General features: G+C 63.8%; 1 protein-coding gene across 1 annotated transcript; it reads right to left on the bottom strand.

Moving 5' to 3' along the window:
• Positions 1-407: 407 nt before the first annotated feature.
• On the bottom strand, positions 408-21,513 carry ULK1 (unc-51 like autophagy activating kinase 1). The gene is made up of 28 exons (XM_072952894.1): positions 21,189-21,513; positions 20,773-20,865; positions 20,649-20,690; positions 13,129-13,161; positions 12,758-12,794; positions 11,899-12,072; positions 11,733-11,806; positions 11,393-11,494; positions 10,564-10,622; positions 10,402-10,484; positions 9,927-9,977; positions 9,465-9,553; positions 8,729-8,882; positions 8,224-8,284; positions 7,984-8,073; positions 7,372-7,497; positions 6,788-6,936; positions 6,599-6,685; positions 5,869-6,137; positions 5,050-5,243; positions 4,857-4,966; positions 4,623-4,766; positions 4,000-4,193; positions 3,712-3,884; positions 3,483-3,601; positions 2,975-3,132; positions 2,104-2,239; positions 408-2,013 (listed from the first exon to the last, which is right to left on the bottom strand). The coding sequence occupies exons 1-28, from the start codon at positions 21,297-21,299 to the stop codon at positions 1,958-1,960; spliced, it is 3,168 nt and encodes a 1,055-aa protein (XP_072808995.1). The 5' UTR covers positions 21,300-21,513; the 3' UTR covers positions 408-1,957.
• Positions 21,514-23,376: the final 1,863 nt, after the last annotated feature.

The raw sequence follows: 23,376 nt of genomic DNA, 5'->3' as shown, positions 1-23,376 counted from the left end.
TCAAAACACAGGACAAGACACTCAAAGTCACTAACCATCAGGGACATGCAAATGAAAGCCACAGCGGCGATCGCCTCCCACTGACCCGGATGTGGAGAACGGTTGGGGGTGGAAATGGTGCGGCCGCTGTCCAAGTCCAGCCTGGTGCGTCATCGGGAAACGCGGAGTCCCCACCCCACCCACATCCCCCTCCTCCATGTAGCCGCAGGGGACTGAGAGGCAGGCATCCCGAGGGCCTGGGTGAGCCAACTCGGCAGGGACACGGGTGGGGGACAGGCACAAGCTGGACCCCACATCTCTGAGCGCCCAGCCTGGCCCTGAGCCTGACCTCCAAAATTCTGCTGCTGCAGAACAGAGGCGACAGGAGAACCAGAGACAGTGACAAACCAACCACCAGTCACACCAGCTTAACATCTCCAAAGGTTTATTTCCTTAAATTGATATTACACAACTTAACGCAAAGAGGGCCACACGAAACTTCTTTTAAAGTAGACCAAGAGTCGACAGCCGTGTCATGGAGAACAGGGTCGGCGGGCAGGGGGACGGGAAGCTGCAAGGCCCCTCCTGGGGCGCCAGCCTCCCGGGGCCCCGGATTCCAGCCGACCATAAAGCAATAAATACAAACACGTTCTGCGCGGGAGGAGAAACTCAAGTCAACGGTGATGAGACAGAAACGAGTCCCAGGGCTGCTGTTCTTCCAGGTCCAAGCAGAGCGGCAAGACTTCAAGTATTGCAGAGAGAAACACGGAGGGTCTTCGTTCACCGCGTCTGTGGTGAGGCCTCAAAGCCCCTGCCCCGGGTGCCTGGACGGGCACAGGCTCCCTCTGCGCTCTTGGGGACATGCTCGAGGGGAGCTAGGCAGAGCCAGGCCGACCGGGGAAGGCTGCTTCCCCACTGACCCCGCCCTGGCGGCCAGGACCTGGCTGGGGGCCAGGGGGACTTGACATCAAAACCCACTGTGAAAGCTGGCACACAAAAAGGGTCCAGCTCACCTGCCCACCATGTGCGGGCAGGGAACATGGGCAGGGGCTGGGCAGACCACATGTCCCCTAGGTCTCCGCATCCCCGATGACGCCGAGGCTGCCCCCATCCTGCCCTCACCCTTTCAAAACAAAACATCCTCAATTCGTACAAGTCTTCTTAAAAAAAGAGCTGCAGAAAATAAGACACATTTTAGCAGTAAAGTGTGAAAGACCGCAACGTCTCTGCTGGGTTCAGGAAGCTTGGTGCTTCATACTGTCCGTCCCTAAAAGAACATTACTTAAGACGGCTGTGTGTCCCCGAGAGGCCCCGGGCGGCAGGCACAGCGCACGTGCTCGTGGGGCTATTTACACACGTGCACGTGGGTACAGATGTGTACACGCGCCTTGTAGTGCAACCGATGGGACCGAGGGCGTCCCGGTTCCAGTCCGCCTGAATAAAGTGCTGGGTGACTCACAAAGCTGAGGGGTGGTCTCAGGGAAGGACAGAGGAAGGAGCCAGGAGGACACACCTTTTCCTGGGTGGGTCCGCTGGGCAGGCCTGGCGGCTTTGGCTTGAGTGGGCATCACGGTCTCAGGGCCTCTGCCTGTCCTGGGCGGGACGGCCCTGGGGTCATGGCAGGCTCAGGAGATGCCCACGCATCCCCACCTGTCATCGAGGCAGCCGGGAAAGAAGTTCTGATTGCCGGCTGGGAGTTCTGCCCATCCGTCAGCGAGGCCAGAGGACTGGCCTGAGTTGAGGTTCTGGGTGAGGCCTTCCAGTGCCCTGAAGTTCATGGCCACAGAGCCCGGGAGATGCAGCTGGAGACCCAGCTCCGGACACTGGGTGGGGCGTGGGGCAGTCCTTGCCCAGGCACCAGCGAGCAGTGCCAAGGCCGCCGGCTTGCCCGGCCAGCACGATGCTCCCCACCCCGCAGGATCGGCAGAGAAGGTCCAGACCCTCGGGCACCACGAGCCGGGCCTTGGGGAGTAGGGGGTCAGGCACAGATGCCGGTCAGCAGGGCCGAGAGTCTCCGCTCGATGCACAGCTTGCCTGCAGGGAGGGAGGGAAGGAGGGAGGGCACCGCAGTGAGCGGGGCACCCGCGGCCCCGGCCCCTCCCCTGGCGGCCCGCGGGCACTGACACTTGGCGATGTTCTCCACATCCGCCTGGTCCGTGAGGATCTGCTGCAGCCCCTCCATGAGCAGCAGGGCCTTGTGGTAGCGCTGCACGCAGTCCTCCCGGCGGTGGAACATCTCGTCCAGGGCAGCCGACTGCACCTGCCGGGCGACGGTGGAGGCTGGGCCCGGCTGCCCGGGCGGCCCCCACCAAGGGACAGGGGACCAGGGCTGACTACCCTGAACCACCATGTGCAGCCCTCGTGCTGGAGAGCACGAGTGACAGTGCAGGGTGGTGTGCAGGCCACATGGGGGTCTGATCAGATATGCGCGTGCCTCGGGCAGCTGGAGGTTACAGATCAGATGCCTGGCCAGCTCCACCCCCAGGTCTGAGTCACTACTAGCAATGGTGTAACTTTCCAGGGGTCACCCCTGGGGGAGTGGGAACTCGGGGATGAAGAGACAGACTTTTCTCGAACATTTGTTCAGACAGCGTGTTTTCACTACACAAGTGAATTTTCTCAAAGAACAAGCACTTCCTTACATAGCTCCTTTGGGGCACAAGGACCCCAAACAACGGATACAGGGAACCAAGCAGGGTCCCTCCAGGTCCCCTGCTGCCTTCACACTGTGCTCCGAGCTGGGCTGCCTGCGCTGGTTTCTCCTGGAGGCCACCTTGCCCGCTAAGAGGCTTGCACACCAGGCCTCCTGTTTCCCAGGTCGGAAAACTGCGGCCAGCGATGCCGCCTGGGCCGTGCGGGAGCCTGGAGGGGCCCGTGTGCCGTTAGCTGGCTGCGGGGACAGCGTGGTGCCCCTCCCCACCCGGGAGCAATGCCCCTAGAGCCCAGGGGAGCTGTGGCCATCAGCCGCCCCCAGCCCCTCCCCACCCCGTCCTACTGTCTGCACCGCATGGCTGAAGATGAGCTTCTCGGCGGTGACGCTCTGGACGCGGTCCAGGAGCCGCTGCTTGTCCAGGAAGAAGCGCTGCAGCCGGAGGCTCAGGCCTTGGCAGGACACCACGCTCGCCTTGTACAGCTCGTTCAGCTTTCGCACCACTGTGGGGGGCAGGGGGCCCTCAGCTCCAGCCGGCCCCAAGGGGGGCCCCAGCCCCGCTGCAGGCAAAGGCCGCTGCCCGGCTCCTCTCCTCTGTGCGCTGCTCCAGCCACGCACGCTGCGACCTCGCGTCCCCCAGCACACGGGCCCTGCCTCGGGGCCGTTGCCCTGCCCTTCCCGGTCTCCCCTGGCTGCTCCCCTACCCGGGCCGGGCCCACAGCGGGTCACCTCCTCAGAAAGGTCCCTCACCACCTCTTCCTCACTGTCTTTCCCCCAGTGGTTACCTACTCCTCCCTGACAACCCAGTGCCGGCCCTGCATACCCTGGGGGCGAGAGCTCAGTTCACACTCACCCTGCTTCACGGTGGATGACAGGCACAGCTTGCCGGCCCGGATCTGCTCGATGGCGGTCTGCAGGCCGGAGGAGAGGAGCTCGGCCACCTTCAGGTAGAGCACCAGCTGCTCCGCGAAGCTGGAGGGCAGCGAGGGCATGTCAGACAGCTGGGGGGCCCCCACCCCCCCGCTCCCCCCCCAAGGGCTGCCCCCCCACTGCCTCCCCCCGGGCCCACCGGGCACACCCACCCCCACTCGCGGCTCAGCAGGCTGATCTGGTCGGCCACCACACTCTCCTGCAGCTGGTACTCAGGCCCCCCGGCCGCCTCGCTGGCGCTGCCCTTCAGGGCTGCGATCTCCAGGACGTGCTGGACGAAGACCAGGGTGAAGCGCAGGCTGTGCAGGGTCTCCGTGTGCTCTTGCTGGGGGGAAGCAAGTGGCTGAGGGGCCGCAGTGCCGGGCACAGCCCTCCACACCCCCAGGCCCAGCCCTGCCTGAGACCCGAGGCCCAGAAACAACGCTCAGCCCCAGCCTCACCTCCATGAGAGTCTCCTCGGGGAGGTCAGGGGCCTCAAAGGTCACGGCCCCCTCCAGGTTGGCGGCGACGGGGTCGGCAAAGCTGCAGCAGTGGCCAGGGCCGGGGACCTCGAGGGCGGCCTCGCTGTAGGCTCCAGGAGCCAGGTGGCGGGCAGACGAGGAGCCGGCAGAGCTGAGGGAGCTGGAGGAACCCACTACGGGGAGACGGCACTGAGCGGAGCTCCCCCCGGACCGCCACTCCCCAGCTCAGGGCATGCTCCCGCCTCCCTGGGAAACCTCCCCAACTCAGTGACACAAGACCCATCCCCACCCCTTTGGGGGCCCAGCGGTGCCTTGGGGAGCAGACCTCGCAGGAGGCCTCACCCCCCGAGGCCCCGCCTGCTGCAGACGGGACCCTCCATCCAGAGCCTGGGGCTGCGGGGCCGGTGCTCACCCCGAGGCGGCCCCAGGCCCGGGACTCCTGACTCTACAAGTCTGACGTTCAGGGCGCCTGGACACAGAGTGCCACAGCCTGGCGGCCAGGACATTGTCCCTGCTCCACTCATGACAACAGCAGAGCCCTCACGCTTCCTGACAGACCAGCGCGGGCTGTGTACTCACTGCAGCCACGGGACGGCCCTCACCTGAGAACATGGTGGTGCGGGGGCCCTGCGGCGGCGTGCTCCCGCTGGGGGGCGAGCCCACGGTGAACACCACAGGGGAGGGGCTGCTGGCCCCCCCAGCGCGGGCTCCTGCGTGCAGGTTCCCTCCGAAGCCAGCAGAGGGCGCTGGGGGAGCGAGAAGAGGGGCTCAGGGAATCTTCCCACCGCGGCCCCCTCACTTCCCAGAGCACTCCCCACCGCCCCCCCGCCATGCACCGATCTCCATGGGCTTCTCCTGCAGGCTGTCCGTGCTGCCCGAGTCAGGGGCCTGCGTTCCAAACGCGGCCTTAAGGAGCAGATCGGTGAGGCGGCCGGTGCTGAGGGACCTGCAGGGTGTAGGGCAGTGAAGAGGTGCAGAGGCTGGACCTCTCCTCCCATAGCCAGTGTCAGGGAGGCCCCACCCACTCACCTGCCAAAGGGGCCCTTGGCGTCCTCTGTGGGCCGCAGGCCCGCGCCCAGCTGCTGCCCCTGGAAGGGCCCTGCCTCCGAGAGGTCGGGCAGCGTCCGGTTCCGAGGCGGAGTCATGACCACGCCCTGCCGGGCCAGGAGGGTCAGCAGGTTCTGGGAGCTGGGGGTCTTGGTGAAGTCGAAGGCAGGTGGGGCCTAGGAGGGGCAGTAGGGGGCTGAGAGCTACCCGCCAGCATGACACTGAAACCCCAACGGGGTCAGCAGTGCCGCCCCGTGTCTGCAAGGCCCTCCACTGCAAAGCCCCAACCGCCACAACCCTGATCTTCACAGCAAAGGCGGGAGACTGTGTGTGGCCGGCTCCACCCTGTGCTGGAGGAAAGCGACCCTCACATGTGCACAACACAGGGTACACATGTGTGCACCTGGGCCTCAGAGACATGAGGAGGTAGCTGCAGGGTCTGGCCCCATTTCACAGACAAGAAAGCTGAGGCACAGAACAAACTAAATAACCTGCCCACAGTGGCAGCCTGGGCTCTCTGGGGCTGTGGATGCTGGACCTGGGGCAGGACACTTCCTGTCAAAGGCCAGAGAGCAGAAGTTCCGGCTCTGCGGGCCAGCCATCATCATGGGAATGTGGCCACCCCACATGGAAACAGGGAGACTCAGGAGCCGGCCACCACCAGCGCTAGAGGTGTGGGCACTGAAAGCCTGGCGCCCTGGAGCATGCGGGGGTCTCCTCAGGACAGAGCCAAGCCCTGTGGTCTTCTCCCAGGACTGGCCACTCCTCACCCATCCCCCTGGAGGTCTGGGGCCCTCTTACCTTGGTGGGGGAGCCCAGAATAGGGGGCAGGGGGTTCCGCTGCAGGAAGTCGGGCAACTTGGGCGAACCACGCAGGGGCCGGCAGGACTGCAGCCCGTGGGAGGGCTGGGGGGGGCTGGCCTGGGGGTGGCCGAACGCCACCCCCAGCGGGTCCGTGGGGGGCTTGGGCAGCTTGGGGCGGACGGCGTGCAGGTCAGACAGGTTGGGGGCACTGTGCAGGCGGCAGCCCAGCCCGGCAGTGTGGGGAGAGCGCTCGGGTGCAGAGGAGCCTACGACCGGACAGGATGCGCCCAGTCACAGCTGTCCGTGAGCTGCCTGGCCCAGCCTGCGCCACCCACCAGGACAGGGTCTGGAGGCCCAGGTCTGCGAACAATGCCCTTCACCCTCAACGGCCACCTGTGAGGCACTGCGCCTGCGCTCCACTGTGAGCACGTGGAAAAAGGCAAAGGGATGCCAGCTCAAGGTCACACAGCATGGCAGGGCTGGGGCAGGGGTAGGGGTGGGATTTGAACCCCACCCAAGTCGGCCCCCATAACCTGAAGACTTGAGCTTGTTAAAAATAGTCTCATGAAATTTTCTCCCTTCCCGTAACTCCTAAGCAATGATGTTTGTGAGACAGAAAGACAGCCACTGTTTCAAGCAGCGGCAGGTCAGCCCGGGGAGGTCAGCCCAGCTCCACCACCCCTCCCCAGCTCCACCCTCCCACCCCCCAGGCGGGGGCTGTACCCACCTGGACGAGGGGACCTGCCCCCCCGCATCTCGGCAGCTTGTGGGGAGGGCGCCCCGCTCCAGCCCGGCCGCTCGGGGATAGTTCCGACTTGAGGGAAAGAGGGGTTGCCAAGGTCAATGTGGGATGGAGGGAGCTCGGAGATGCCCGCTCCCAACTCAGGCCGTGTCCCTCGGCAGGGCTCGGGCTCACCCTGGGGAGACGGTGTGTAGGGCCGGCCCCCACCCAGGGAGAGCTTCCTGGCCAAGGCAGCGCCATGCTCTGCATGAGACGGGGGCGACGGACTGGCCCGCACAAAGCCCAGGGGGCTGGTGCTGCCCGACCTGCGGATGGCGGAGGACCTGGGGACACAAGCAGACACAAAGTGAGAGGCCCCCCCAGCCACGCCCAGCGCGGGCCACGAGCACACGCCACGTGTCTGTCCCCTCTCCGTTCAAATGACGGGCCTCACCAGGAGCGACAACCAGGCGAAAGGCCCAAGGTCGCAGTCTCTGACCAGGAGACCCCCCCACCCACACGGGTCTCTATGAATCACACGAAAAAGGTGTTCTCTCTCCCATCTGTTGAAATTCGCAAAAACCGAAACTAGTTTTATCAACAGAAGACACCTGACTGGTAGCTACCAGGCAGCGGTCACGACTCATCTAGAAGCCCAGTCCCTGCACAAAGCGAGGGTGGCGCTGACAGGCACGCAGCCGCGCGCGTGAGCAGGCCCTGCTCCTCTCCAGGTGGGCGACCGTGGGGGTCTCACTAGCCCTCTAGGGGGCCCCACTCACCGCGCAGTCTGGTACTGGGTGGGTGACTGAAGGTTCTGCTCAATGCGCTGGTAGTTCTGCACCTGAGTGGGGACTGGGATGGGGACAGAGGCACCGCACCTGCTGCCAGAGAACGGGCCAGCCCGGCTGTGGTGGGTGGAGAAAGGCTGGGGTCACTGCAGATGTGGCATTCTGGGGCAGAGGCCACGCCAGGCCACCTGCACACGGCCAGCACCGCCGCGGGTAGGGCACCAGGGCCTGTCTGTTCACACCCCATTCACACTCTGCACCCAGGTGGCTTCTGGCTGGGACTGGCCAGTAGGAGGTGGGACAGAGGACAAGGCCAGACCAACACCTGCTGGCTCCAGTCCATGCCCTCCTGGCCCAGCAAACTCGGGGTGGTGCTGACACCAGTCTCTGGCACAGCTGCCCCTTGCCCCCCCCCCCGGCCTGTGTCCCTTCCACCACAATCCCCTCCATCCGCTGGACCACCCAGGAGGAGCTAGGCCTGAATGAAGGCGGGACCTCTGGACACACCCTGACTCAGGGCTAGGGGGCCACGACTCTGAGGGAAGCCCTAACGGTGGCCCTGGGGCAGCTTACAACCCCTGCCCAGTCCGGGCCCCTGCTTACCCTGAGGGGCTGAGGGAGCTGCTGCAGGGCGGGGAAGGAGAGGGGGTCCGGCCACGGCTCTCCAGGCCAGCCGAGGCTGCCAGCGAGCTCCTGGTGGACAGGCAGGGCCACACCTCAGGCCAAGCATGCGCACAGCCTTGGCCCTCCCCAAAGCATCTGACCCAGGCAGGGCAAAGGACAGCCTGCGAGAGCACGCGTCTCCCTCTCCCGGGGCAAGGAGGGATCGAGGTGGGGGCCTACCCGCTGCACATCAGGCTATCCGGCGGGGGCTTGGCGCCGGCTGCCTCGGCCACCAGGTCACCTGTGGATGGGAGACCGGTGAGGCCGGGCCCAGGGAGCGTGCCCACTGTGCCCTCCCAGGCCACACCTGTCCTGGCTGCGAACAGTGGGCGGAGGCTCCACGAGTGGCAGCTTCATGAGACAAGGCACCTCCTCCAGGGCAGGTCGGAGGCGCCGGGGTTGGGAGAAGGGCTATGCGGGGACCCCGGGCTCTCATGTCCCTAACTTGTCACTCGTACTGAGAGCTCCCTTTGCCTATAGGAACCTTAGGGCTCTCAGAGGTGTACCCTCCCCACCCGCCAGTGTCCAGCCAGGCATCCACAGCTCCCAGTATGGCCTGGGACCTCTAATCCAGGACCCCTGGGTCCCCATCTTCCCACTGCCAAGGCTGGGTACGGGGCCTCTCCTCCCAACATGGGGCCCACTTGAGGCCTACCCCCGCCCACTCCCACTGGCGGCCCCTGACCTGGAAGCTGGGCCGGGACCATGACGAAGTCGTCCGTGTCACAGGACGAGTCCTTGCTGCTGCCGCCTGAGTCCCGGGAGCCCTGCAGGAAGCCGGCGGCGTCAGCCGGGGAGGTCAGGGTCTTCTGAAGCTGCTGCTGCATGTCTCCCAGGGACTAGGGGGCAGAGGCGAGGCCACTGAGACCCGGCCCCAGCGCCTGGGTGAAGGGGGGCTGCTGGGGAAGGGGCTCTGCATGTTCTCCCCCAGGGCCTTGCCCTCTCCTGATTTCTGAAATGCCACACCTTGGCTAAGCCTGGGCCCCACAGGGACAGACGCCTGACGGAACCGCCCGTCACCCAGGGTGAGGGAGCACTGGGCTCCCAGAGCTCCGGGGAGGCCCTGTTTCAGGTGACCCCCCACTTTTCCATCCGGGGACGTGTGTGGAGGGAAAGGCTGCCTGTCGGCCAGCCCTGCACCACGCTCAGTACGCGGTGCGCCCGGAACGTCTGCCTTCAGACGTGAGCGAGAGCCGACCCCTCGACCACCTGCCCCGGCCCCGGCCTGCCAGGACAGATAGCGGTTCAAGCCCCGATCCCCCCACCCTGAGCACAACCTCAGCAGGCCTCACCCTACCCCTGTCAGCAGCAATAAAGGCGGGTGTCTGGGTGGGGCCGAAGCCCGGACACGATTCTTGCCGGGGTCTACATGTTCCAAACATGAAGGGAGAGAAGGCCACAGACCCCAGTGCGTGACTCACCGGCGGGGAGGCTAGGTGGGAGGTGGAGCTGCTGCTGGAGCTGCTGCCGGAGCCCGAGCTGGGGTAGGAGGGCACGGGCACCGGCGGGGCTGGTGGGGGCAGGGTGGCACGGTCAGGACCCGACGGTCTCCCCGGCCCTGCACACCCCCACTCCCAGTCACCTCCGGCTCGGGCCCCCAGACAGAGGAGCCCAGGGACAGGAGAGGAAGGGTGGCTCCCCCTCCCTCGCTGACCTGTGGGAGGCCCCGCCCCCAGCTCTCCAAACTTCACCAAGTCAGCTGAGCTCGGGCCCTCCCCATGGCCTTGGGGGCCCCAGGGGGACTCCGAGCTGGACTCTTGAGTCCAGCTTGGAGCTGGAGGTGGGCTCAGGAGCTGGTACGCCCCAACCTCCCAGGGTGGGGTTGGCAGACTGTGGCGAGGAAGGGGGGGCACAGGAGTCCCCAGGACCCTCAGGGGACTCACACTTCTTCACAGCGGCACTGGCATCAAGGAAAGGGTGATGGAAAAACTCATCTGCAGGAGGAAGGATGGGCCAGGCCTCAGGAAGGCTCCAACGCCAGGGTTTCCAGGGTGAAGGCTGGGCCCCCGCCGTCCCCTAGGGCCTGAGCTCCAGCTGGCTTTGGGCCCCGTCCCGCTGCCTCACGCCAGCCAAGCCCGGAGGGAGACAGAGCCTCAGCTGGCAGCTCTTGAACACATCTGGCCCCCACAGTGTGGCCGGGGCCTGGCCCCACCCAGCCTGCAGAAGGCTTCCCAGCAGCACCTCCCATTGCAAACCTGGGGGTTTTGCCATCAGCGCTGCTGGGAAGGGAGCCGCAGGCACCCGGGAGCCCGCTCACTGCGGCCCCCAGAGGCCCGTGGGAGCCGGGTGTGCAGGACACAGGGTGCAAGCCGGGAGGGCCCCTGCGGGGTGGGGGTGGGGGTGAGCTGCCACGCTCACCGAAGTCCATGCGGTCTTTGTGGTTGCGCTGAAGCAGAGCCAGGAGCAGCTGTCTCAGCGGGGCCGAGGTCTCCCGGGGGATGCTGCGGGCGCAGAGCACAATGGTGACTGGGCAGCCGGCGGAGGGGGGTGGGGGCTGAGGCCAGCAGCGGGGTCACTCACGTGGGGACCAGCGTCTTGTTCTTCTCGTAGAAGAGGCGGAGGTCCTGGGGGCTGCTAGCCTGAGTGGGGAAGAGGTGAGGTGTGAGTGTAGCCCCTGCATTTAGCCACTGCTCGTTCAGGGCCTCCATGCCCGACAGGGTCCGCTGGCAAGCACTGCTGGCCAGGACTCTAGGGCCCTGTCTAAACACTGAGTGCCCCCATGCGCTTCCTAGGAAGGGGCCACTCCCCCTCCCCCATCCCAGCTGTGGGACCACAGGGACTGCACAAGGGTGACCGGGTGGGCCTGAGGCAACAGCCAAGAGCGAGACGGGCCCCTGCCTTCCCTAGGTGGACATGCCAGTGGGGCCCAGCCCTTGCCCGCTCTCGCAGACGGGGAGGGGTGAAAGGAGTAAGGGGGACAGCCCAGGTCACCAGGCAGTCAGACAGGGCTCTGCAGCCAGCTGGCGACAGCGGACAGCTGCCAGGCGGGGCCATGAAGTCACTACAGGAAGCAGAGGTCTGCAGGATGGGGTCCACCGCAGAGCAGGCCACGGCCTTCCAAACACAGGGTGCACCCAGCGCTTGACGCTAATCTAGTAGGTCGTGCCAGCATTGGAGGTGGCAGGAGGAAGGCCATGAATTTGGTTCAGACACACAGGGACACACAGATGCACCCTGGAGCCAGCCAAGACCGGCCTTGGCTCTGAGCAGGACAGTACCATGGGGGCTGGGAGGCCCCATCACTTCAGTGACGGAGGCTGCAGGACCATAATGACCGGCAACTCTGCCGGGGACCCGGAGCCGAGCATGCCCATGCTGGCACACCCACCCACCCTGCCAGCCCACTCACCTGGAAGGGCGCCTTCCCTGTCAGGCACTGGTACACGATGGTGCCGATGCTCCACAGGTCCGCCTTCCCGTCGTAGTGCTGGGACATGATGACTTCGGGGGCCTGCGGGGTGCGGGTGCACGTCAGGGCCGTGGCGAGGATGGACACCAGGTGTGCGCTGACCAAAGCCCAGCGCCAGCCAAGTACCGGCCGATCACATGCCAGCCAGGTGTCCCCCGAGTGCCCTCACGTGCCACCCGAGCTGAGGCCACAGGATGGGGCTCAGCTCTGGACACAGGAGCGGACCCCACTGCCGACACCCCTTCCACAGGGCAGCAGGGGCCGGGGGTGGCCCACCTACCATGTACATGGGGGAGCCGCAGAGTGTGGCTGCCATCATGTTGCTCTGAAGGTACCGGGCGAAGCCGAAGTCAGCTGCAGGCGAGGAGAGGTGTGTGAGGAGGGCGGCTGCGGCCCCAGGCGCCCCGGGCCCTCCGGCCTCCCGGGTGCCGGCCCGCCCGCCTCACCAATCTTGACCCGGATGTTGTTGGGGTTGGCGCGGCGCCCGCCTGGGTTGGAGAGCAGGATGTTCTGTGGCTTCAGGTCCCGGTGGATGATGCCCTTGCTGTGCAGGAGCCGCATGGCGCCCGCGATCTGCTGCAAGAACAGCCGGATGGTGTCCTCGCTCAGCGTTCGCATGGCTGCAGGGAGACGGGCCTCGAGTTAGAACGAGGGGCCGTGAGCCTGGCGGGACAGGGATGGTACAGACCCTCCCTTCCGGAGGGGCCTTGGCCCTGTGCTGCTCCCAAGCCACTCCCCTGCGGTCCCCAGCCCGTCCCTCACAACGCAGGCACTCGCTCCCGTCCCCTGAGCCCATCCGTGGCCGGCTCTGCCTGGAATCTTCCTCCCCTGGCTCCGCTGGCCTCTGACCTGCCAGCTCCGAGTGGCGGTCCAGCACTCCCTGCCCCGTCTCTGTTCAGGACCACTTCTCAGTAGCCTCCTCTACCCACTGCTCAGGGGAAGCACCATGGCCAACGACTCTGCCACCAGCCCCAGGCCAGGCCCTCAGCAAGTGAGGGGCTGAAGCTACAGACAGCAGGACCCAGGGGAGGCCTGCCCCCCGCAGACCAGCCAACCAAGAGCTTCAGGGACCCTGCAGGGCCAAGGGGCCACTCCGAGGGCACTGCCTCCCAGAGACCGCCCAGGGATGTGCCCAAGAGTGGATCTCCCAGACCAAGTCTGCCCTGCGAGGCCGTCCCTGATGGTTCTGACACACCATGTGTCCCCACTGGGCCCAGGAAAGCGCATTCATGCCAGGCCACCACTCAGGCTGGGTCAGGGCAAGCCCAGGCGTGCAGCCCGTCCAGCCACAGGGCATCCACTCACTGTGCAGGTAGTCCGCCAGGTCCCCGCCGTTACAGTACTGTAAAAGACCAGCCACGTGCCTCGGTCAGCAGCCAGGGCAGACCCGCCAGCCCTGCCCAGGTCTCCCCGCCACCCCACCCTGGACGTCTGCTTCCTGGGCACCTGGGTACCCTGTCTCTACCCTGGGGCAGATGTCCCCTGCAGTTGATGCCTGAAGAGGTCAACGGGTGTGCTCATCACCCCCCAGCACCTGCTGTGGCCACCAGGGCTCCTGATGAGATGGCCCTAAGTCCACAGACATGTGGACAACATCTAACCCCCAGGTGACAAAGGGCCCAAGAGCCAGGAGGGCTCAATCTCCCTGTCCTCACAGCTGGCCTCCGGGGACTCACCTCCATGACCAGGTAGACGGAATTGGCCATTTCCTGCAGGACACAGAAGAGGCAGTGAGAGGTGGAGGGGAGTGCACCCCAACCTCTGCGCTGCCAGCCCTCTGGGAAGCCTGACCTGGCCACCTGCACCCATGGGGCCCTCAACGCACCACTGCGCTCCAGGGAGGAGAGGCCAGTGAGGGTGGACATCAGCTGGCCTGGAGGCCCCAGGGCTTCCCATGCCAGGGCTGAGCCAGTTGCACTTAGTGGCCAAGAGACAAGGACGTCTGCAAGCCAAGTGGGCTGACATGTGTTGTTTTTGTTTTTGAGGCCGTCTGCACGTGGACTGGACTGACAGGAGTAGCGGCCAGTCAGATCACTCTGTTTATCACGTCTGGGAAAGGGGCTGAGGTCCCAGGAGAGGTGTCAGGGGTGGAACGTGGACCCCACCTCCCAGGGAGAGCTCTCAGCAGCCAGGTCTCCATCAAAGTCAGGGTTGGTCTCAGCCCTGAGGTTCTGAGGGGCTCAGCTTGTTCTGTGAGTCCTGGGGGATAGGCACCCAAGTCCCCAAGAAGGGACACAGCCACAGTGTGAGGGCCTTGAACCTCAGACTGTGGAAACTGCTCAGCTCCCGGCTCCAGAACCAAAAATGTCAATAGAATCACAGGTCACGGCAGCCAGCCCACTGCTGCCCAGTAGCACTAAGCCAGCTTCCGGCTCAGCCCTCGGCCACCCACAGCCTCCGGGTACCGCCAGCATCCTCGGCACGTCCACCCCAGTGAGACTGAGGGGCCTGGCCCTCAGGTCGCTGCACAGACACCACCCCCAACACCCAGCATCTGCATGTGAGGGGCCACTGAGACCCCAGGCCACAGAGAAGCAAACCGAGGCCGGAGAAGCCAAGTCGACAGGCAGGTGGGGTCCTAGTCTTTCAGCTCTCCTGCAAGCAGTGCCCTCCACTCTCTCCCAGGCCAGGTCACTGAGGGGCTCTGCCAGCCACGAGCCAGGCCAAGTCCCCAAACCCCTTCGGCACCAGCACACTGCTGGGCCTTGGGAAACAGGAGGTGCCCCTCCTGCCCTCAACAGGAGGCCCAAAGTCCCCATCCCCACCCAGCACTCTGCTCACAGGCAGCCCCAACTTCTAAACCCCATAGAGCAAGGGGACAAGCCTGGGAGCTGGTCCCAAAGCTCGCAAAGCCCCATGGGGAACTCTGAGGGAGGCTGCCTAGGGGAGGGAGGTAGCCCTCAGGGGACCAGTAGGTGCTCCCTACTCAGATCCCAGGGCTGCTCCCCAACCCCACCCAGCAGGAGAAGGACCCATGGTCCGTCTCCTGCCTCCAGGAGGTGGGGCCTGGGCTCAGACCCACACCAGCAGGCGAGGAGGGACATAAAGCCACTGGGTGACACGTCATGTGTAACGTCAGCGCCCCGAAACAAGGTAAGCCCCTCACGCCTCCAGAGCTCCACCAACAGGGCGGGAGGCCGCAGGGAGCAGGGGTGAGAGGGCGAACTGAAACTCCCGGGCTGGCCGGACCCAGACAGGCCTGTCCCCGCACGCCTCCGCCCCGCACCCCAGGCCCATGGCTCAGGGCGCGTCCCAGCAGGGACGCAGAAGCCTTCCAGAGCGCCCAGCCAGGGCTCGCCTGGGAAGGGGCGGGCTCCGTCCACAAAGGCAGGCCCCGGCCCAGCCAGGCCCACCCTACTGGCAGGAATGCAAGCCTGGGAGCTGGCCTCCGCCCCACCTGCTGGGCCAGCCTCTCCAGGCCGGCTGCGGGGAAGAGATAACACGGGGCAGGTCCCAGAGTCCCCAGGCACGTGGGCCCACTGGGTGGGCCAGGCCAGGCCAGAGGGGCAGGGCCGGGAGGGAGATGAGGGAGACGGAGGGAGGATGTAGAGGCTCTTACAGCAGGGAGCGGAACTGGAGGCTCTCAGGAGGACCCAGCAGAGGGCGGAGGGAGGGGCCGGAGATAAGTACCCGAAATAACCCCGGAGATCTAAACACACACTCCCCGTGACACCCAGGCCACCTGCTCCCTCACCTGCCCTCACCCCAACCACGGCCACCTCTGGCAACATCCCACGCATGCTCGGCTCCCGAATCACTCCCCTCCAGTGAGCTCTGGGGGCGCTCTGAGCACTCTTGTCACGCATGGCCCAGAGAGGCTAAGAGCCCTTTGCCAGGGCCACGCAGCCAGAAGGCGGAGCAGGGCCCGAGTGTCCTCCTGACGGCTGGCACCCTGCTCCCCAGGAAGGCCCCCAGCTCACCAAAGGGCCCGCTGAGCCCAGACAGGTGACAAGGACAGACAAGCTGGAGACAGAGGCAGCACTCATCCCCACTGAGTGTTCCCAGGAGGCTGCGCCAGGACTGGCAGAAAGGCCACCCAGGACCGTGCGGGCACAAGCGGCCGGCCGGCTGGGACAGGCAACCCGTTGCACTGCCCATCCCCCTTCCGGGCACACCCCTGGATCCAGGACCACCTCCCCCCGAAAGGAGGTCCTGTGGCATCAGTGACAACCCCTGCACAGGGCGCCACTCCCATGCCAACCCATCCCTGACATCTCCCCCAAGACTACCCTGCAGCCGTGCTGGCACCTCCCAGGCCTCAGAGAGCGCCCAGTGAGCAGGGGGCCAGGGGCTCTGCGGCCAAGCGGGACGGCAGGGGTCCTCTGCCCTCTGTCTCTGCACCCAGGTGCGTCACCCGGCAGAGACTGAGGGCGTCCCCTGCTGGGACCGAGCACCGGGGTCAGGGCCCGGGGGAGAGCGCAGCAGGGCTGGGGGCTGCACCCGCCTCGCCTCACTGCCAGGAACCCGGGCCTGCGAAAGCCCAGGAAACCCGGCCCCCCCGCAGGCGCCCGCGCCCCGTCGACGGGCTGGGCCCTCGGAGGCGGCGGCTCCTCACTGCCAGCAGCCGGCCAGAGCCTCGGCCGGTGCCCAGGTGAGGTCAGGAAACGCGCCCAGGGCCGGGAGGCAGAGGCCGGCCTGAGAGGGTCCTCCGCCTGCCCCCACACCAACGCCGAGGCAGGTCCCAGGGCCCCGGCAGGACCAGTCACAGGGTCCACAGCCGCCCAGCGGGGAGCTTCTCCAGGGAGGCTGCGTGCCCAGGCCCCCCAGGGGCCATGCTGGGTGCCCCACCCCACCCTGAAGCAGCCGGCTCTCTGGGCCCCCAGGGAAGGAGGAGGTCAGGGCAGCCTGCTTGGCACAGCTGACGTGCCCTCGCCCAGCCTGCCACCCACCCGAACCCGGAAAGGCCGCAGGTCCCGCCTCCGCCTGCCGCCTCATGACCTAAATTTGGTTTTCACCAGCTCCCCCAGGGAGTGGGGAACAAGTGGGCTCCAGCTAGCAAGTCACCTCCTGGGGGGTCAGTCCAGACTCAGTCTAGACACTTGGAAGGGCCAGGACTGCTCCTGGGGCGCAGTGACCGCCGGAGCCCAGAAGGGCTCTTGTCCTGGGGGAGGTAGACGAGGGCTACTGGCCGGTTTCTCATCCTCGGGAGCCTGTCCCGTTATTAACAAAGACCAATACGGGAGAGGCACGGGCCCGCCAGCCCCCCACCACTCCGCACGGTCGTCCCCACTCCGCCAGCACAACCTGCGGCCTGGGAAGGTTCCAACAATGTCCCAGCCCGCTTAAGGGGGAGAAATGGGCACAGAGAGGCCCTGAAGTTCTGCTGTTGCACAGCTGGCAAGGGAGGGGCAGGGCCAGACACTGAGTGCTGACCATGCCACTGCGCAGCCCCCAAGGAAGCGGGTGATGAATTCCAGCCTCGCACCTGAAATGGGTAAGGCCAAGCCTCAAAAGGCAGGAGGAAACGGAGCCCTCTGTCTCTTGGGGGCATGCCCACAAGCCCTGGGGACAGGGCTGGCCCAGGTGTCGGGGCCAGGTGTCCTGGGCAGCCTGGCACGGGCGCCCAGGCACGTAGGAGGCCGCCCCGCCACAGGGTGCTAAGGTGCTTTGCTTAATAGGATCCCAGCTCCCTGGCTTGGCCAAGCCCCCTCTGTCTGGTGATCCTGGGCTGGACCTGGTGGGTGGGTGGGGAGGCAGGCACTGACCTAGTTAACTCCTCAGGGGTGGCTCTCTGGGCTCCCGAAGGTGGCAGAAGCCACAGCTGCCCACGGGAGCAGCGCTGCTCCCCTCCCCCAGGCCGGGCTCCTCTGGAAGGCTCCCAGACGGAAAAGGATGCCCAGCCCCACCCTGGTGAGGAAGGCCCACCCTCCTTCCTCAGGGAGCCTCCTTCAGCTGCCCATTGTGTCCCTGTGGGCCCCTGGGGGCGGGCAGGCAGCCTGCACTCTCCAGCCCTCTTTTTCCCTCAAGCTCAGCCTGCCCGACTCTGGAAAAGCAGGGGACACTTTCAGAACAGAAAACACAGAACTGACACATTCCTCCACCAGGCTCTCCTGGGTCATGGTGCCCCATCGTCACCCAGAGCCTGGGGTCTGGGAAAAGCAAGGCCAAGGATCGGCACTGTCTTGAAAGAGCCCACGGTGACTGCCCTCGACTGAGGTCTCCACCAGCCGAACGTCACAAGGAGCTGGCTCTGTCTGCCGGGCGGGGGTGAGTGAGTCACTCCAGCTGTGGGAACCAGCCGGCCGGACGGTGTGCTGGCCTCCCAGGGCAAGCTGGGCACGGCTGGCCCTGGCCGCATAGTCTCACACCCCGATTCCCAGGGTGGCCACACTGTCCAGAGAGAGCACATCCAGATACCACCCAGCACGCGAGGGTAAGACTGAGAGCCCACTCCTCTACCCCTCAATGAAAAGCCTGGGGCTCCAGCCGACTGCCCACATGTCTGGGGGCCTCAGGGCACAATTCACGGGGCCCACGTCCCAGGCACCCACATCGGCCTGACAACAGTCTCTATTCCATAGGGCCACAAATCAGAACCACCTCAGCAGATAAGAAACAAGCTGAGGGGAGATATTTCCAACCCATCGTGGAGAGCTTTCCTTAATATATAAAGAGTCCCTACAAATCAGCAACACCTGTGTAACACTTAGAAGCAGCAGTCCTAACACATACTGACTCAGGCTGTCATCACAAGCCCCTACCACAGGGGTGTGCTGACGTGATCCCCCGTTTTCTGGGCAACACTGAAGCACCAGAAGGCTCAGTAACTCGCCCAAGATCACACAGGTCAGCAAGTGTCAGTAAACGGGGGAGCTGGGCTCAGAGAAGGGCAGCATAGCTCAGGGCTCGCGCCACCAACCACGGTGCCATCCAGCCTCCGTGACAAAGAGACCGACAGGAATACACTCCGAGGCAGGAGGCACTTCCTACAGTCACATGCACACCGAGAAATGCTGAGCCTCACCGTAAGTGAAAAACAAAGCCGTACGAGATGCCATTTTCCAGCTCTAAGACGGGCCAAGATGAAAGTCTGATAACTGACCTCCTGGCAAGGATGGGGAGACAGGCTTCCCTTGAGCAGCCCTCCTGTGCCTACAGTCCATCCTCTACGGACCACAATCTGGCAACTGTTCCAAAGTAAAACACGCATCCTCTTACTTCTAGGAATCTACCCTGCAGACACACACGTGGCAAAGGTGAGTGGAAGGAGAGTCACCGGCACCCTGCTGACATGTCAGAATCCCAGAATAACCTCACGTCCCATCAGTGGGGCCTGGTGAGGTCAGCCGTGGAATGCAGGGCACAGAGCACCACAGGATGCCAACAACGCCCACAGCCACAATCCTAACATCAGCGAACACTCACTACCCATTTCAGCCAAACAACTCCACGGTCGCTGGGTTAGACAGAAAGCGATGGCAGCACAGAGAGATTAAGACACTTGTCCAAGGACACACAGCTAGTTTCACTGACAGAACCAGGACTGGAACCTGGTCATCTAGCTTCAGGGTCTGGGCTCTGAACCTCGCAGAAGGAATCGGGGGTAACTTTCTTGGGAGGAGAGGAGTGTAACTTCTCACAGACGGATTTAGACAATTAACATGGAGTGACACAGACCTTCTCTGAGACACATGTTTGAGTGAAAAATGCCACGCTGCAGTGCAGTGGACAGCGTGGCAGCAAAGCAATATATGTACAAGGATGTGTCCTCGCCCCCAGAGAGCCCATGGGGGGATGGGGCTCCGCTGGGACAGAGATGGCAGTCATCTTTTCCCACACCCCTTTTGTACAAGTTCATCTTTTTCTTTTTTCTTGTAGCCAAATCATTTACTGTTTTTAAAAGCCATTTTCCCCTGGGTCTCAGGTGTGTCTCAGACCGGCATCTAAGGACTGAGGGTAGCACCCCACGCCCTGAGAGCTAGGAGCCCTGGGTGCGGTGGGGGGCAGGGGGCCTGGAGGGGAGAGGCTGGCTGGCCTCTAAGCACGTCCTTCGCACAGGGGAAGCCACAGCACTGCCAGCCCTGGAGGAAGTGGCAGGGCCCACCACCAGGTGTGTGGCCCAGCCAGGATGGGGAGAGGGGGGCGGGAAGGGAAAAGGGAGGCAAAGGGAAGGGAAAAAGGGAGGCCAGGGAAGGGTGGGAGGGGAGCAGGAAGAGGAGGAGGGGAAGGGGGCCGCCCTCTTGGTCCCAGGACAGCTTCCAGGCTTCTAGGTACTTGCTGTCACACTGGACCTGGGCCCTCCCCATGTCACCTCATGTCATGCCACAGCCCCCAAGGCCACAGCCCAGCTCTGAAGGGGGAGGGAGAGGACAGGGGAAGAGGGAGGAGGCCACCAAAACACAGACAGCCAGGACGGGAACTTCCCCTCAGCCAGGGGCTGGTCCCGTGGCCTCAGTAAACAGGTTTCAAAACCATTAGTCAGCACTTTAGCCCTCAAATCTGCTGCCTCAGGTTCCTGGTCCCCAAACTGGGTATCCAGGGTCCCAGACCCTTGCCGAGGCTGGGCCCCACCGCCAGGCCCAGAGGCCAGGGGGCACAGGGGGAAGCCAGCCACAGCCTTCTGGGCCAGCTAGGCCTGAGGTGGCCTGATCAGACAGGCGACCGCCTCCCTCCTGCCTCCAGCTAGGGGTGGCTGGCCCCAACTGCCAGCAAGAAGGAATCTCCCTTGGCCCCTCCCCTCCCCCAGTCTGACGCAGGGAGAGACTGGCCAATGCCAGGCCGCTGGAGTAATGTCAACAAACAATCGGTTGGCCCAGACAGGTGGTCCAGGCCGGCAGGACTGCCCTGGGCCTGCGCTGGGGACAGGACTTACAGTCAGGGCCACTGGGTCAGACACCTACGGAGGGCCACGCTGTAGCCAGACCTTACCCGGTGGATCGCTGCTGATGCCTGTAGCAGTCAGGCAGCCAGGGAAGGTGGAAGCTCTCCTAATGTGCCCAGAGAAAGCCCAGGCCCAAGAACTGAGCTAAGGATGGGATCTCCAAGTTCCCTTGCCCCTCTTCCAGCTGGGCAGGTCAGACACCCACCCACATTTGGGGGTGCCCAGCTCCTTCCCCCAACATGAGATGCTGGCCTGAAACAGTCCACTACCGACCAGGCTGGCCTGAGACTCAGGTCACCAGGGCCCAAGGCTGTGCCTGGGCCAGCCTGGAGGGGAACACCCCCTCCCCACCATGACCACAGCCCAGAGCCTTACCTGGAAGTCATACAAAGCCACGATGTTTTCATGCTTCAATTCCTAGGACAGAAACCCAAGTTTCCCGTGAGCAAGGTGGACTCACCCATCACCTGTCCCCCTCCTGCTTCCAACGCCAGCTCACCTTGAGGATCTTGATTTCCTTCCCCAGCAGAGTCTGGGACTTAGCGAGGTTCTTCTTGTTAATGCACTTGACAGCGACCTCCAGGTCGTGTTTCTGAAAACCAAGCGCGGGTGTCCCTCAGGGGCCAGGAACCGGGAACCCCTTGAAGGCCTTGCCCAAGCCAGGTGAGCACCTGGCAGGTCCCGGGAGATGAAGGAGGGTCAGGGGTGTGAGTGAAGGGGATGTGGGGGTCTCCGGGTGTGGGGTGGGGATGAGGGGGTACCCGGCCGTGCAGATGTGGGGTCCAGGCTGGGTGAGGGGCGCTCTGAAGTGTGGAGGTGGGGATGAGGGGGTGTCCGGAGTGTGGGGGAGAGAGGGGCCCCCGCGGTGGAAGGCCGCCCTCGCCCGGGCCCTGTCAGGGCCCGCCGGCCCCTCACCTCGCGGTGGCGCCCCTTGAAGACCACGGCGAAGGCGCCGTGCCCAATCAGGTCCTTGCGCGAGAACTCGAACTTGCCCACGGCCTCCAGGCCGCCGCGGCCGGGCTCCATGGCGCGGGCCGGGCCAGGCAGGCCGGGGCTCAGGCGAGGGCGCGGGCCGGGGGCGGAGGGCAGGGGGCGCGCCCCATCGGGCAGCCCGGGCTGCCGACGCGATCCGACTCCAACCCGGTCTTGACCCGGGTTCCGACCCTATCCCGGGATGCGGCTCGGGCTCCGGCAGGGAAACAAAAGAGCCGCGGCCGCCGGGCCCCAGAGCCAGAGACGCCGGCGCAAGCGCAGTGCGCGCCGGGCGGGGCGGGGCCTGGGGGCGGGCCTGGCCTGGGTGGGGCGGGGCCTGGCCTGGACGGGGCGGGGCCTGGCGGGCGGCTGCGCTTAGTGGGTGGCGGCGTCGGCGGCGGGGCGGGTCCCTGAGAAACAGGGCTAGTCTGGGGGCGGTACCAGGTGGTTGGGGCGGGGCCAGCAGCAGGCCCGCCCCCTTGGGATGGTCCGGGAGTTGCAAGCCTGGGCAAGGGCCGAGGGTCGCTCCCCAGCCAGTTCTCTTGCTGCAGCCTTTCCCTGGGTCCCTTGCCTGTGCATCCGGGGAGGGGGGGTGCACGTTTGCCATAACCACCATTAATTCCTGGGACGTGGCCCGTTTACCCCAGCGCTGGAGGCTGGATAGAGTAAATTCTTAGCGGATGTGTTACAGGTTATGCATATACAGTTGTATTCGAGAGTTACAAACTGTCCACCAACTTGCAACAAACCTAGGAGATAGCGCAGGAGTCCTAAGGGTAGATAAGTCCTGGTACATACTTTCTATGCAGTAACACACAGCAGATTCTTAGAGGCAGAGTTAAATATGCATGTGCTCACATGAAAAGTGCTCCAAAGTTTATAACTCAGTGGAAGCAAGATGCAGAACAAGGAACTAGACTAGTCGCTGGAGGTAAGGGGGGAGGGCGGTGACTGGGATGGGATACCTGGAAGCAGCTCCTGGAGTTGCTGGCAAGATTCTACTTCTTGACCAAGGTATGTTTGCCTTATAATAATTTCTTGAGTTAATATATTTTTATGCCTTCTCTGTCTTCACACTTTATATTACAATGAAAGGATTCTAAATGATTTAAAAAAATGTCACTGGAGAGGGATGTGTGTTTACACAATACCTACATGTGTATCTAGTTTTATACATATGGTGCATAGTATTGTACCAGATATGCATGTATAGTATATTGCATGCTTATAACAGGTAAGACATTGCTTATACCATATACCAAGCAGTAGTCTTTTCATATATTAATTTATTTATTTCTCACAATGATTCCATGAAGTACTTGCCATTATATATCCCGATTTTACAGATGAGAAAATTGCAGCCCCGAGAATTTAGGTCTTATGCCAAGAAGTTACACAGCCAGCAAGAGAAAGAGCCAGGATTTTCACAGGAGGAACTGGGAACAGTGGTTGCTTTGGGAGGAGTCCGTCCTTTTCATCAAACCTCTTGAGTACTAGTGTGAATTGCCTTTACCACATTCCAGTATTGCTTTTGCAAATGCAGAATTCTAAGCAATCCTCCCTGCCACCTCCAGCCTTCAGTGATTGCCCTAGACCCCCACTCCAGGCCCCAGGACAGGCAGGCTCCCTACCCCAGACTGGGGCCAGAGGCTATCATCAGAGCTGAATGGGGTCAGGATAAGGGGTCTCCTGGCCCACTATCTTTGATTCCCAAGAAACAGGTCCCCTAGTGCCACGTGGTCAGCCGTAGCATGCCCTCTCCTCCTTACCTGTCCCCTCACTTATTCAGTGAATGTTCACTCAACAGCTAGAGTTGCCACAAGAGAAAAAGAGGATTCCTTCATTCAAGACCATCCCCTTCAGTGGTTGGGGTGGAGGGGACACGATGGGCCATAATTGTACAGTTATAAAACTGCAACCCAGGAAAGTGGGGGAAACAGGCCAGGCAGACAGTGGGGGCCTAGTTCCCCTGGAGACATGCCTGCAGGAGCCCAGCCGACTGGGAAGGAGATCTTCACCCAAAACTGGGGAAGGACAGAGGACAGGACACAAGTTAGGAGCGGGTGGGCGAGATGGGATTTGCATCTGGAAAAGGTTTATTGGGCCCTCAAGGAAGAAAGGGAAGGGAGGC

This window comes from Vicugna pacos, chromosome 32 (genome assembly GCF_048564905.1).
Source record: "Vicugna pacos chromosome 32, VicPac4, whole genome shotgun sequence".
NCBI classification, from domain to species: domain Eukaryota; kingdom Metazoa; phylum Chordata; class Mammalia; order Artiodactyla; family Camelidae; genus Vicugna; species Vicugna pacos.
Note: the sequence above shows the minus strand (reverse complement) of the source record. Positions and strands in the feature narration are given on the sequence as shown.

What these genes read in the sequence shown, in the direction of transcription:
- ULK1 (XM_072952894.1), bottom strand. Translation starts at nt 21,299, where the DNA reads ATGGAGCCCGGCCGCGGCGGCCTGGAGGCCGTGGGCAAGTTCGAGTTC. An exon ending in ACCCAGTACCAGACTGCGCG is followed by an intron (nt 6,937 to 7,371) that starts GTGAGTGGGGCC and finishes TTGTGTCCCCAG; the next exon opens with GTCCTCCGCCATCCGCAGGT. An exon ending in GCCAAGGGCCCCTTTGGCAG is followed by an intron (nt 4,967 to 5,049) that starts GTGAGTGGGTGG and finishes TACACCCTGCAG; the next exon opens with GTCCCTCAGCACCGGCCGCC.